Source organism: Heterodontus francisci, chromosome 29, assembly GCF_036365525.1.
Source record: "Heterodontus francisci isolate sHetFra1 chromosome 29, sHetFra1.hap1, whole genome shotgun sequence".
In the NCBI taxonomy this organism is placed as follows: Eukaryota; Metazoa; Chordata; class Chondrichthyes; order Heterodontiformes; family Heterodontidae; genus Heterodontus; species Heterodontus francisci.
Window position 1 is genome coordinate 59,021,898 of NC_090399.1, and position 12,941 is coordinate 59,034,838.

The following is a 12,941-nucleotide window of genomic DNA, read 5'->3' on the forward strand; positions in this document are numbered from 1 at the left end:
ATTGATCCCTCATACATTACCCTTAAGTGGGGCATATTCTTTCATGGTCTCCTGTCTAATTCTCATTTTCTTTATCATCCCCATGATTTGTCTTAACGCACACACCAAAATCAAATTATCACCTATTGAACGATTACAAAGACATGGGAAATAATCCTGATCCAAGGGGGTATTTCAATGTCACACCAGTGACTCTCATCCCCTATCTCAGGGATTTCCTTATCAATTTCCTCATTTTAGATTAGATTAGATTAGATTAGAGATACAGCACTGAAACAGGCCCTTCGGCCCACCGAGTCTGTGCCGAACATCAACCACCCATTTATACTAATCCTACACTAATCCCATATTCCTACCAAACATCCCCACCTGTCCCTATATTTCCCTACCACCTACCTATACTAGTGACAATTTATATTATAATGGCCAATTTACCTATCAACCTGCAAGTCTTTTGGCTTGTGGGAGGAAACCGGAGCACCCGGAGAAAACCCACGCAGACACAGGGAGAACTTGCAAACTCCACACAGGCAGTACCCGGAATCAAACCCAGGTCCCTGGAGCTGTGAGGCTGCGGTGCTAACCACTGCGCCACTGTGCCGCAGGACATAAAAGTGTTTGTTGGATGTATTGAGTCTTTGCAATAGCTCAGTCAGATGTTCAGGAAAAGGGGGAATGCCATAAACAAATCTACTAACATATTGATATAACTGCTCCTTGAGGTCATCTTTAACAGTGATATTTATTTGCTGATGATTCCTTATACTGAATAGGACCTTGTTTACTATCTGAGCCCTTAGAGAGGGACTAAAGCAATATTCTCCCTTCTTTACTTGACACATTAAACTGCCATATGGATACTCTGTGTGGGTAGTAACAACACAATAACTTCCCTCACCTTGGTAGACAGAGTGATTGGGGAACTCCTCTCCACTCACTATTTCCATTGTACAGTTGTGGGGGGTCTTTGTTCCAGGTTAATCCACATGCTGGAGCAGAGTTTTCTACAATATCATATGGGCAAACAAAGACATCCGCTGACTGGAGACCCCCAGACAAGTCAGGGGCAACCCAGGTGTTTTCATTGACAAGGGAGATATAAATAGGTGGATTTTTGTATCTAACAATGTGATTCCTCATTATTATCCGTTCCTTAACAACTGTTGCAGTAATTCAAGATTCCCAAGATCAATTCTTTATTCTTTTGCTGAAGCTTGTTAATTCTAAATGATTGTCCTGTTCTCAGTACTTTTGTTTCAAGTAACAGATCAGTCATGGACTTGAAAGATTCTCCAGCTCTCCCTTTATCATATCCATCTTTTGAATCATTCCTCGCCCTTCAACTGTCTCTCTGAACTTTCATCTTGCTCCCTCTGTCCATTTCCAGTGTGTTTAATTCTATTCTTAATTGTTTTAAAGTCAGTTACTATGGAATATTAATCAGTGCCTTGATAATTTAAAACATGTTTCACTCGACTGACCACATTAACCATTCCATGTTGTACTGTTAAGTTGGTGAACATGTCTGAGACCCATTCTTCAGTGCATTTCACCATGCATCTGCATGTTAGTTACTTTATCCATAACACATCACATTTCCACCAGTGTCCCAATATCATGTCACACATTCCTGACTCGCCAGTGATCTTAACAAAAGATCAAAAAGGGGAGGGGGTGAGGGAAGTGTTTCGAGACCTTGCTCATCTCCCCCTGCATGGTCCCAATGCGTTGGGCAGTGGCCAGAATGTCAAATTCAGTTCTCTTAAAAAAAAAACATAGGCAAGACACAAATCTCCATGAGAAAGCTATCAATTTACAATTCATAACAACACTCTCCTAACTCTTATTCGAAAGTTCTGAACTTCCTGGAAATTATGCACATTAATTTAAAAGTTTGAGTTCTTATTCTGTCAATTTTTGTCCCCAAAATTCCTTGCTTAGATCTTGCAGCAACCAGATTTTATTCCCAATTCTAATGAATTACAATTCTATTTCATTTTTGCGCCCTGGAGAAACTTTAATGTCCATTACCCAGAACGTTTTTAACTGAAGAATCAAACAGACCCTTAATCATTATCTCACTGTAGCGGCAGTTCCCACTGACACAACATCTTACTTCACAATAATATACTGGCAGGCAGACATGTAGTTGCCCCAGGCATTACCATTTTGTTTTGAAGTAAAATTTTGTTTATCTCCTTAAACTTCAAGTGAACTTCCCTTCTGAGTGCTTGGAATAACAACTCATCAATTTGTGTTATCAATTCCAATTTTAGAAATAATTATCCCCAGGCTTGGTGCTTTTAAATGGTGCTTTTACATCAGATAAAAGTGTTTGCAGGTGTTTAGAGGTGATCTTCACATCTCTTGTTTTCAAGCACTTTGTCTTGAAAGATTTTCAAAACTTCTGGATTGCTTATTGTTCTTGTTTCTGTTTTTAAAAAAAGCACAAAGAATCCATTTGTCTCTGGTCAGGAGTCCAATGGGTTAACATGTCTAATTGTATCTGTGAATTCATCAGCTTAAAATTTCATAATGCCTAATGTACTGTATATAAAGCTTCAATGAACTAAAAGTTTTGTAGTGAGCTGAGCTGCGAGCTGAAAGGGTTAACTGACACTGCTAGTTTGAAAAGGGGGCGGGGCAAAAGTTCTCAGATTACATCACCACCTTTTCTTTGAAAAAAGAGCAAATACATTCCTTTAAGTCATGTACACACACCCAAATGGGTTAAAGCATTTTCAATTAAACTCCCAATTGTTTCCAAAACTCCTTAGCTTTCTTAAAAACCCAAGACTAATTCCAACCCAGGTGACTGAAAAATCACCTCAAACATCCCAAATTCCAATTTACACAATCAAACCTTAAAACTGCCCAGTCTGACATGTGTGAATTAGTCTCCAGAAAAAAATTCCCACATGTTTTATCATTGTCACTAGAATGCCACTGTGGCTACCAATGAAATTCCAATTTCATCACTTAGAAAGGTTTACTTTATTAATTCCACATCCCTTTAGACTGTGCTTACAATTCTCATATTTAACTCAAAGTGTCAATTCTACTATTGCAGGATTGTGTGTCCCAGAGATAAAAACTAAATATTACAAATGCAGACACACATTAAACAGACAACTTCAAACAACTTCCACTTAAGACCACCAAAACAGGTTAAACAGGTTTAAGTTCTCTGCACAGAACAGTGAAGATGACACACACACACAAACTGGAAAAAAGGTCTTTTATTCACAAATTAGGAAGCTTCCTCTCACACACACTGCAGCCACTCTGGGTCTTTTCAACTTTAATAACTTAGAACTAATGATTAATTAAACACAGAACAGAATAAACACGTGCTTTTTCTTTAAAAGGGAAAAGAGGAAATTAAATTAAACGTGTCTTCTTTTTTCTGGTACCTTTATGAATGCCTGTAAATAGAAAACTAAAGAAAGAGTTAATTCCACAAACAACAAAAGGAAACCCAAAAGAAAATCACCCAGCAAAGTTTTTGCAGCCTGTTATTCAGTGCTTCCAGTCACAGATTCTTAAAGAGACAGAACACTACAAACTCATATTCCATTCTCCTTCATTTCATCAGAACTGAACTCATCCTTCTCTTTAAATCAACTTTGATCCAAGTGTATACAGAACACAGATTAAACAACCAACAATCTTCAAACAACATACAAGACGAGACCAAAGAGGGTTAATTAGTCTACAATTCCAGTGACACAGAACACTGAGCACACACACAAGGGAATCACACAGAGAGGAGTTACTCTCTCTTTAAATTTCCCTCGACACAGGATCTGAGCTGGATATGAACTCCAGTGAAGGTTTCAAGTTGAAATTCTTTTCATAACTATCTGGTTGCTCACACACCATCCTAACCTTTACGGTGGGCTATCGTAATTTCTTTTCCTTCTGTCCATTCTCCCTCATGTGCAATCTACTTTCAGGTTCTGAAATTCTCAATTCACAATGAGTCCCCATTTTAATAATGTCTAACTCATGGATGCAGGTTTGTAAATCATTGGGACTCAGGAACCGGGGTCAGGAATTAGTTCCAGTCTGCTGTCCCGCTTGATTTAAAACACGAGTCTCCACCACCACATCAACAGGAAGATCGGCGGGGGTGGGAGGGGGGGTGTGTGGAGTGGGGAGGTCCTGGACCCGCTAGTCTTCACCCGAGTGGTACTTGGAGGCTTTCTCCCAGAATGAACCCCACTCTACCTCTGAGGAATCAGTATATTCTGGATCATATAGGGTGACAGCAGACACAAATGCTCGCTGTTTCCCCAACTTACTCTATAACGCAGAGTGAAGAGCATCCTCGATTCTTGTTTGCTGAGCTGCTGTAGTGCAGTCTTCTCTCTCGAGGTGTTCTGTTGACTGCAGACTTCTCCCCGATGTCTCTCAGAACCTTCCATTTGTGCTGCCACCGAAGGTTCCTTAATTCCATGTAAGGTTACATTCCACCTTATCGCTTTCGATTGATCAGTTATGACTGCACCTCCCATACATTATCTCTGAAGATAGCTTGATGGCCTATGTCATTTTCCCACAATGGGGAATGTTTGCTATCCCCATCAACATTCCAGTCATGAATAGTCTCCGAACACCTTTACTTACATTTCCATCGTGAGGCCTACAAGTCTATCAATTATTGTGACCCTGAGCCTGTCTTAATTGAAATTAAACAATCCTGTCTCATAGCAAAGCCATTTCTTCTATTGTTACAGTAGACACCGTCTTCGACCATCTCTCCAATGCACCATACAAATATACATTTCCTCGAACATGATTCCAAACACAAGATCCATAACTATATTCACAATATATATTAATGATATAGATGAGGGAATTAAATGTAATATATCCAAGTTTGCAGATGACACAAAGCTGGGGGAGTGTGAACTGTGAGGAGGATGCAGAGAAGCTCCAGTGTGATTTGAACAGATTGACTGAGTGGGCAAATACATGGCAGATGCAGTATAATGTAGATAAATGTGAGGTTATCCACATTGTTGGCAACAACAGAAAGGCAGATTATTATCTGAACGGCGATAGATTGGGAAATGGGAGGGTGCAGTGAGACCTGGGTGTCCTTGTGCACCAGTCGCTGAAAATAAGCATGCAGGTGCAGCAGGCATTTCAGAAGGCAAACGGTATGTTGGCCTTCATAGCGAGAGGATTTGAGTACAGGAGCAAGGATGTCTTGCTGCAATTATACATCTGGAGTACTGTGTGAACAATGTCACCTCCACTTTCCAGGCAAATACTGTCCCTTTAACTCCTGCCGACAGTTTACCCAACACCCCAGGCACAGTTGCTACATTGAAATGTCAATTGATAATTTAATAAACTGGATTGAGAGATTTATGTTTGGAAGGATATTAAGGAATATGGAACCAAGGAGAGGTGCAGATGGAGTTAATGTACAAACCAGCCCGAACCGAATTGAGTGGAACAGGCTGAATGGGCAACATAAACTCTATTGGTATGAGAAAAAAAATTCCATTTCCCCTGTGCACAGTGTACGCAGGTTTCTTTTATTTTATTCTCAAAATATACTTTATTCATAAAAATCTGTAAAAAAAAACATGACAAACAGTTCCAAACAGCACCAAGTCAAAAATTACAGACAGTGCAAAGGAGGTCAGTTTCCTTCAATGCAATCATGAATTGGCTCACAACCCTTCCATTTCATTTCTCGTGCCATATACATTTTACAGCAAACGAAAATTTTCCCGATACAGTTCAAGGGGTTTTCCATGGATCCAGCCCCTCCATTCTGCTTGGTGGGGGGACCTTACACTGAGGTCTTTCCCCATTGAGCCTTTGCTGCGGCTGCCCAAGCTTTAGTACGTCCCTCAGCATGTAGTCCTGGACCTTGGAATGTGCCAGTCTGCACCATTTGGTCGTGGACAACTCTTTGCGCTGGTAGTCCAGCAAGTTTCGGGCAGACCAAAGGGCCTCTTTCACCAAATTGATAGTCCTCCAGCAGCAGTTGATGTTTATCTCGGTGTGCGTCTCTGGGAACAGCCGTAGAGCACAGACTCCTGTTAGAGCTGCTTGGGATGAACCTCGACAAAACCTCTTTCCACACCTACTTTGCAAAGACACATTCCAGAAGGAGGTGGGCAACCGTCTCTTCCCCACCACAGCCACTGCGAGGTCATTGTGCGGAGGGGGTGAGACTTCGGGCGTGCAGGAAGGATCTGACTGGGAGGGCTCTTCTCACCACCAGCCAAGCTACGTCTTGGTGCTTGTTTGAAAGTTCTGGTGATGAGGCATTCCGCCAAATGACTTTGGCAGTCTGCTCAAGGAACTATCCGACAGAATCTACCATCTCCTTTTCCCGTAGGGACTTGAGAACATTCCGTGCAGACCACTGCCTGATGGACCGGTGGTCAAAAGTGTTTCTGTGCAGAAACTGTTCCACGACAGATAGGTGGTACGGCACAGTCCAACTGGATGGAGCGTTCTGCGGCAATGTGACCAGGTCCATCCTTCGCAACACCGGGCACAGATAGAACCTCAGCACATAGTGACACTTGGAGTTTGCGTACTGGAGTTCAACACACAGCTTGATGCAGCCGCGCACAAAGGTAGTCATCAGGATGAGGGCGACGTTGGGTACATTTTTCCCGCCCTTATCCAGAGGTTTGAACATTGTGTCCCTCCGGACCCGGTCCATTTTGGATCCCCAGATGAAGCGGAAAATGGCTCCGGTGACTGCCACAGTGCAGGAGCGGGGTATGGGCCAGACCTGCGCCACGTACAGCAACAACATGAGCGCCTCGCACCTGATGACCACGTTCTTAACCACAATGGAGAGAGATCGCTGCTCCCACATGCTCAGCTTGTGTTGTACCCCGGCTACGCGCTCCTCCCAGGTTTTGGTGCACGTCCTGGCCTTTGCGAACCAGTTCATCATCACCTTCAGGTAGTCTGACCTGACGGTGAAGGGGACAAAGGATCGGTCAGCCCAGTTCCCAAAGAACATGGCCTCGCTCTTGCCGTGGTTAACTTTGGCTCCCGAGGCCAGTTTGAACTGATCGCAGATTCTCATCAGTCTGTGCACAGACAGCGGATCCGAGCAGAAGATGGCGATGTCATCTATGTACAGGGAGGTTTTAACCTGAATGCCTCCACTGCCTGGGATTGTCACCCCTCTTCTGCTCGCATCCTTCCTAATAGACTCAGCAAAGGGTTCAATACAGCAAACAAACAAGACCGGGGAGAGAGAACAGCCCTGTCTGACTCACAGTGTACTCAGGTTTCCACACAGTTACAACCCAGGGACATTGATAGATTCAGTGAGAGGATCAAACTACAGCAGCTGGTGTAAAATGTGGGGAAGTTTGAGGTCAATAATTTTTAACCTCAAAGATAAATCAGGGTATTTTCCAAATGGTTAGAATCTGGGAATTGTGGAGGAACAGAGAGATTTAAAGGGATAGGTATGGAAATGATTAGCAACCATTGGACCACCTGAGAATTATTGAAAATGCTGATGGAATTGAAGTCTTTACCTCAATGGGGCTGGAACAGAAATGGTGGAAGTTATGTTACAGTTGTGTGAAGCTCTGGTTAAATCACATCTGGAGGACTGTGTTCTGATCTGGACACCTCACCTCTGGAAGGATAATTTGGTTTTAAAGAGGATGCAGTACAGATTCACCAGCATTGTACCAGGGTTTAGAGGGTTAAATTATGAGGCCTGGCTGTATAGATTAGGCTTGTATTGTCTTGAGTATAGAAGATTAAATAATGATCTCATTGATGTGTTTAAGATGATAAAAGGATTAATGTCAGGAAACTCTTCTTTACACAAGAAGTCGAGGAAATCAGAACCTCTCCGCCCCCAATAGGCTGTTGAGGCTGGGGGTCAATTGTAAAGTTACAAAAAGTGATAGATGTTAGGAAGGGAATGAAGGAATATGGAACTAAGTGGATTAGATGGAGTTAATCTGCAAATCAACCATCAACCAATAGAAAGGCAGACCAAGCTTGAGGTGCTGAATGACCGACTCCTGTTCCTTAGTTTATCAAGGGATATGGATCAAAGGTGGTAAATCAATTTGAGGGCCAGAACAGTCATCATGTAATTACATTGGGAATGGACTTGAGGGGCTGAATGGCCTAACTCGGTTGCTGTAAACATATACAACTACTTATCATTATTATGAGGCAGACAATCCCATCACATCGAAACAGTTTGAGTTAGTGAGGCTGCAAACCCAAAATGAAAATGTCACCAGGCACTCAGACCTTATCTCCAATTCAGGGAATGACTATGAGGTACTGAGACATTCAAGACTAGTGTCAAACTTTAATGAGAAGGTTGAGTCATATTTTATGTCAGCTGCAAAAAAGAGCTACCAGGCTAAGTTGGCCGAAATAATTTTGGACTCTCCTCTTAACAAGGCGAGTTCCTGGGTAGGGCATGTGAAGCTTTTTCTCTGTTATCAGAAGCTCCTTTGACCGTCAACAAACTAAAATTAGAATTCTAAATGCGTGTGAGTTAGTACCTGCAGCCTATATGACAGAAACTGAGACACACCAGGATTAGACCCGCATAGACTTGCATTGAAATTCAAAGAATTAAACAGATGACATTCGATCGCTGGATACGATCTTTCAAGCTTAAACCCTCACATGAAAATTTGAGAGAAGTGACGTCGCTGCAAGAAATTAAAAATAATATCGCAGTTAATACAAGAACCCACCTTGAAGAACAAAGAGTTAAAGGGGAAGAGAAGCCACAGAAATGACTGACAATGATGAGTTAATACACAGATCCCATAACTCTGAATAAATTTGGGTCTAGTAACTCTTACATGCCAGGGAGAGATAGCAGGGATGCAGATGGAACAGAAATGGGCTCGAGAGAAAAGGAAAGTAGGGAATGAAAACCAAGCCAGTCTCCAACTGTTTCAGAGAAGGAACTCAGCTGATAAACCAGTAAGGACACGCCGGATGTGTTTCCAATGTTATTATAAACCTCTTTCTGTTCAGCCCAGATGGTTCACTCTCTCACTGGGATCCGGTTCCATCGGCAGTTCCTTCACGGGAATGTTCTGACTATTGTTATTGGACCACTGGAAACATCACTGTCTGTTCCCACTGTGACCTACCGGTACAGGCCCTAACCACTGATTACATTCCTCTCCCCAGTCACTGTCTGAAACTGAACCAGACTGTTCACAACCTCATCGTCCTATTTAATCCAGAGCTGCATTTTTAACCCTGCATCCTCTGCATCACCAAGACTGCCAACTGTCACCTCTATAACAGTCACGGTCTCCACCCCTGCCTCAACTCACCTGCTGTTGGATCCTCATCCATACCAGTAAAGAGGGGCTTGCGCTGGAGTCGAAGAGCCAGACCCACCCTAGAAACAAAGCAAATGGCAGTTTTTTAAACTTTAAGGATATGATGGGGGGGGAGTGGGGGCAGGGAGTCGAGGAGACAGGGGTGGAAAGGAAATGGAAAAGGAGAGAATAGGTGGCTGAGTGGTGGAAGGCAGAGAAAAGCTGCAAGGATGCTCCTCTTGAATAGGTGGTTGGAGCACCTGACTGGAAATAGTACAAAGTTCAATCTTCCAGTGGGGTGGGGCGGTGGAGGAATTCTTTGCCCGGTCGGCTGGAGCCGTCCGGTTCTTTCAACTTTCTGCCGTTCTGACAAAGACTTTCTTCACCCAGGTGGCTCCAGCTGTCCTGAGCCACGCAGTTGGGGTGGGGAGGGTGCTCCATTTGTGCCAGATGGAGGAAAGCACAAGAGCAAATACAGGGGCTCCCGAAAGAATCTTTGTGCCCCACCCCTGGATATTCCAGCATCTCCTCCCTCCCCCAACAGTCCAAGCAAAGCAGTTCTCCAGTGCTCCAACACCCACCTCTCCAAAATAACTCACAGATCCTGTTTCTATGCAATGGATGGAATCAGTTCCACATTTGTATGTTGGAAATGTTTCAGCTCCCACCAGTCTGCACAGGTGCAGCTGTTTCATCTGATTGCAGACAGGAAATGCTCCAAATGCACCAACCAATCAGAGCTGTAACTGCCCTGGGAGTGTTTGATGGGAAAGTGTGGAGGGAATCCAACACTCCATGTGCAGGTGGCAATGCAGCAGAACCCTGTTCTTTCAAAAAATCTATGTTTTGAAGAGTCACTGAGGGGGACGTGTACAATGAGCATTACTTCATCTAACACTTGCTGCAACTGCCTTGGAGAGGTTGAGGGAACTAATCAGCACCCTCGCCTTGGTGAACGTCTGGTGGAATCTCGATCCCGACTCCAGTGCCTTCAGCTGCAGGTCTGGGGGAGGAGGCTCCCGAATTGACAACCTCTACATTTTGTAGGCATATGTTACGTGTGTCTCGATGGCCTCCATGCAGTTGGTGCAATGGTCAGAGCTGCTGGCTGATGACAGATCCTCCATCACTGATCTGGAGGGAATGGGCTTTTTGGTCCATACTTATTACAGCACATTGCTCTCTCCGGATTTGACCAGCGAGGATGCGTGCAGAGTTTTCTGAGAGGGCCTGTTGAAGTTCAGCCCGGAGGGTGCTGAATGACTGGAGGCTCTGCTAACATTGGCAGAGCTGACCAGCACCCTCCACAAGCTCTCAAAGCTAAAATCTACAGAGCTTGACAGGCTGACCATGGACATCCTCAGCGGGTTCTGGGAAATCCTGGGGGAAAGCCTGGTAACCAGGGTGATGTCCCTCTCATGGTACATGGCTGAAGAGGGGTGATCTCCACCTGCTTGAACCACCTGCAAGAACTGGCGTCTGGTCTCCCTCCTCAGCACGGATTATAAGATCTTTGCCCGGGCTAGGTCGACTCGCCTGGGCTCCCTGCTAGCCCATATGATCCAACCTGACCTCTCCGACACTGTCCCGGGCCGGTCCATCCAGGACACACCCACCTGGTCCTGGACATGATCCATCTTTCTAAGAGGACTGGTTTGTCAGTTGCCTTTCTCCCCTTCGATCAGGAGAAGGCGACTCGACAGTGTTGATCACAAATATTTTTTTCGGGATTCTGCGCACGTTCGGGCTCGGGCCGCAATTTGTGGCCAGGTCTGACTTTTCTACGCCGCCGCTGAGTCAACGGGTTCTTGATGGCATCCGTTCACTTTGGCAGATGAGTACGTCAGGGATGCCCAGCAATTATACACCGTCTGCGTGGAGCCATTCCTGTGCCTGCTTTGCAAGAGGTTGGTGGGTGCATGCGTAGCAGCAAACCTTTTCTGCCGCATCCACTGTGAGAAATGTTCAAGACGCATGGTGTGTCAGTGGCGGATGGGACAATGATTTGAAGAGCATTAAGGTGGATAAATCCCCAGGGCCTGACCTAGGATGCTATCGGAAGCAAGGGAGGAGATTGCTGGGGCCCTGGCAGAGATTTATGTCTCATCGTTAGCCACGGATGAGGTACCGGAAGACTGGAGGATAGCGAATGTTGTGCCTTTGTTTAAGAGGGCAGCAGGGATATGCCAGGCAACTATAGGCTGGTGAGCCTTACATCAGTGGTGGGAAAGTTATTGGAAAGGATTCTGAGAGACAGGATTTATATGCATTTGGAAAGGCAAGGTCTGATTAGGGATAGTCAGCATGGCTTTGTGCATGGGAAATCATGTCTCACGAATTTGATTGAGTTTTTTGAGGAGGTGACCAAGAGGATTGACGAGGGAAGGGCGGTGGACGTTGTCAACATGAACTTTAGCAAGGCCTTTGACAAGGTCCGTACCAAGCGGGTAGGCTGGTCTGGAAAGTTCGAACACATAGGACCAGGGTGAGCTAGCCAATTGGATTCAAAATTGGCTTGTTGATAGGAGGCAGAGGGTGGTAGTGGAGGGTTGTTTTTCAGATTGGAGGCCAGTGACAAGTGGTGTGCCACAGGGATCAGTGCTGGACCCTCTGTTGTTTGTCATATATATTAATGACTTGGATGTGAATGTTGGGGACATGATTAGTAAGTTTACAGATGACACCAAAATTGGTGGTCTAGTGGACAGTGAAGAAGGTTGTCTGAGGCTACAACAGGATATAGATCAACTGGGAAAGTGGGCAAGGGATTGGCAAATGGAATTTAATGCAGACAAGTGTGAAGTGATGCATTTTGGGAAGTTAAACCTGGGCAGGACATTTCCAGTGAAAGGCAGGGCCCTGGGAAATGTTGTTGAGCAGAGAGACCTGAGGGTGCAAGTGAGTTCAGGGCGGCACAGTGGCGCAGTGGTTAGCACCGCAGCCTCACAGCTCCAGTGACCCGGGTTCAATTCTGGGTACTGCCTGTGTGGAGTTTGCAAGTTCTCCCTGTGTCTGCGTGGGTTTCCTCCGGGTGCTCCGGTTTCCTCCCACATGCCAAAGACTTGCAGGTTGATCGGTTAATTGGCCATTATAAATTGCCCCAAGTATAGGTAGGTGGTAGTGAAATATAGGGACAGGTGGGGATGTGGTAGGAATATGGGATTAGTGTAGGATTAGTATAAATGGGTGGTTGATGGTCAGCACAGACTCGGTGGGCCGAAGGGCCTGTTTCAGTGCTGCATCACTAAACTAAACATAGTTTCCTGAAAGTGGCAAGACAGGTAGACAGGGTGGTGAAGAAGGCGTATGGCATGCTTGCCTTCATTGGCCGAGGCACTGAGTACAAGAGTTGGGACGTCATGTTACAGTTGTACATAACGTTGGTTTGGCCGCATGTGGTGTAATGTGTGTAGTTCTGGTCACCGCATTACAAGAAGGATGTGATTAAGGTATAGAGGATGCAGAAAAGATTCACAAGGATTTTGCCTGTATGGACGGCTTGAGATATAAAGAGAGATTGGAAAGGCTGGGTTTGTTATCCCTGGAGCCAAAGGCGGCTGAGAGGGGACATGATAGAGGTATATAAAATTATGAGAGTCATAGAGAGGGTAGATAGCCAGAGTC

The 12,941-nt window shown here is 44.7% G+C and overlaps 1 protein-coding gene across 6 annotated transcripts in view; it reads right to left on the bottom strand.

Moving 5' to 3' along the window:
* Nucleotides 1-2,332: 2,332 nt before the first annotated feature.
* LOC137346344 (uncharacterized) overlaps nucleotides 2,333-12,941 on the bottom strand; it is a 49,797-nt gene continuing 39,188 nt past the window's right edge. For 3 of the 6 annotated variants that reach the window (XM_068009856.1, XM_068009857.1, XM_068009855.1), the window contains one exon: nucleotides 4,677-8,687. In XM_068009856.1, the coding sequence (XP_067865957.1) occupies nucleotides 6,329-7,072 (744 nt within the window). In that variant the 5' untranslated portion in view covers nucleotides 7,073-8,687 and the 3' untranslated portion in view covers nucleotides 4,677-6,328. Of the gene's footprint in view, nucleotides 2,432-4,676; nucleotides 8,688-9,329; nucleotides 9,398-12,941 lie in introns of those variants that run through there. The other 3 variants (XM_068009858.1, XR_010968713.1, XM_068009860.1) reach the window with 3 other exon arrangements.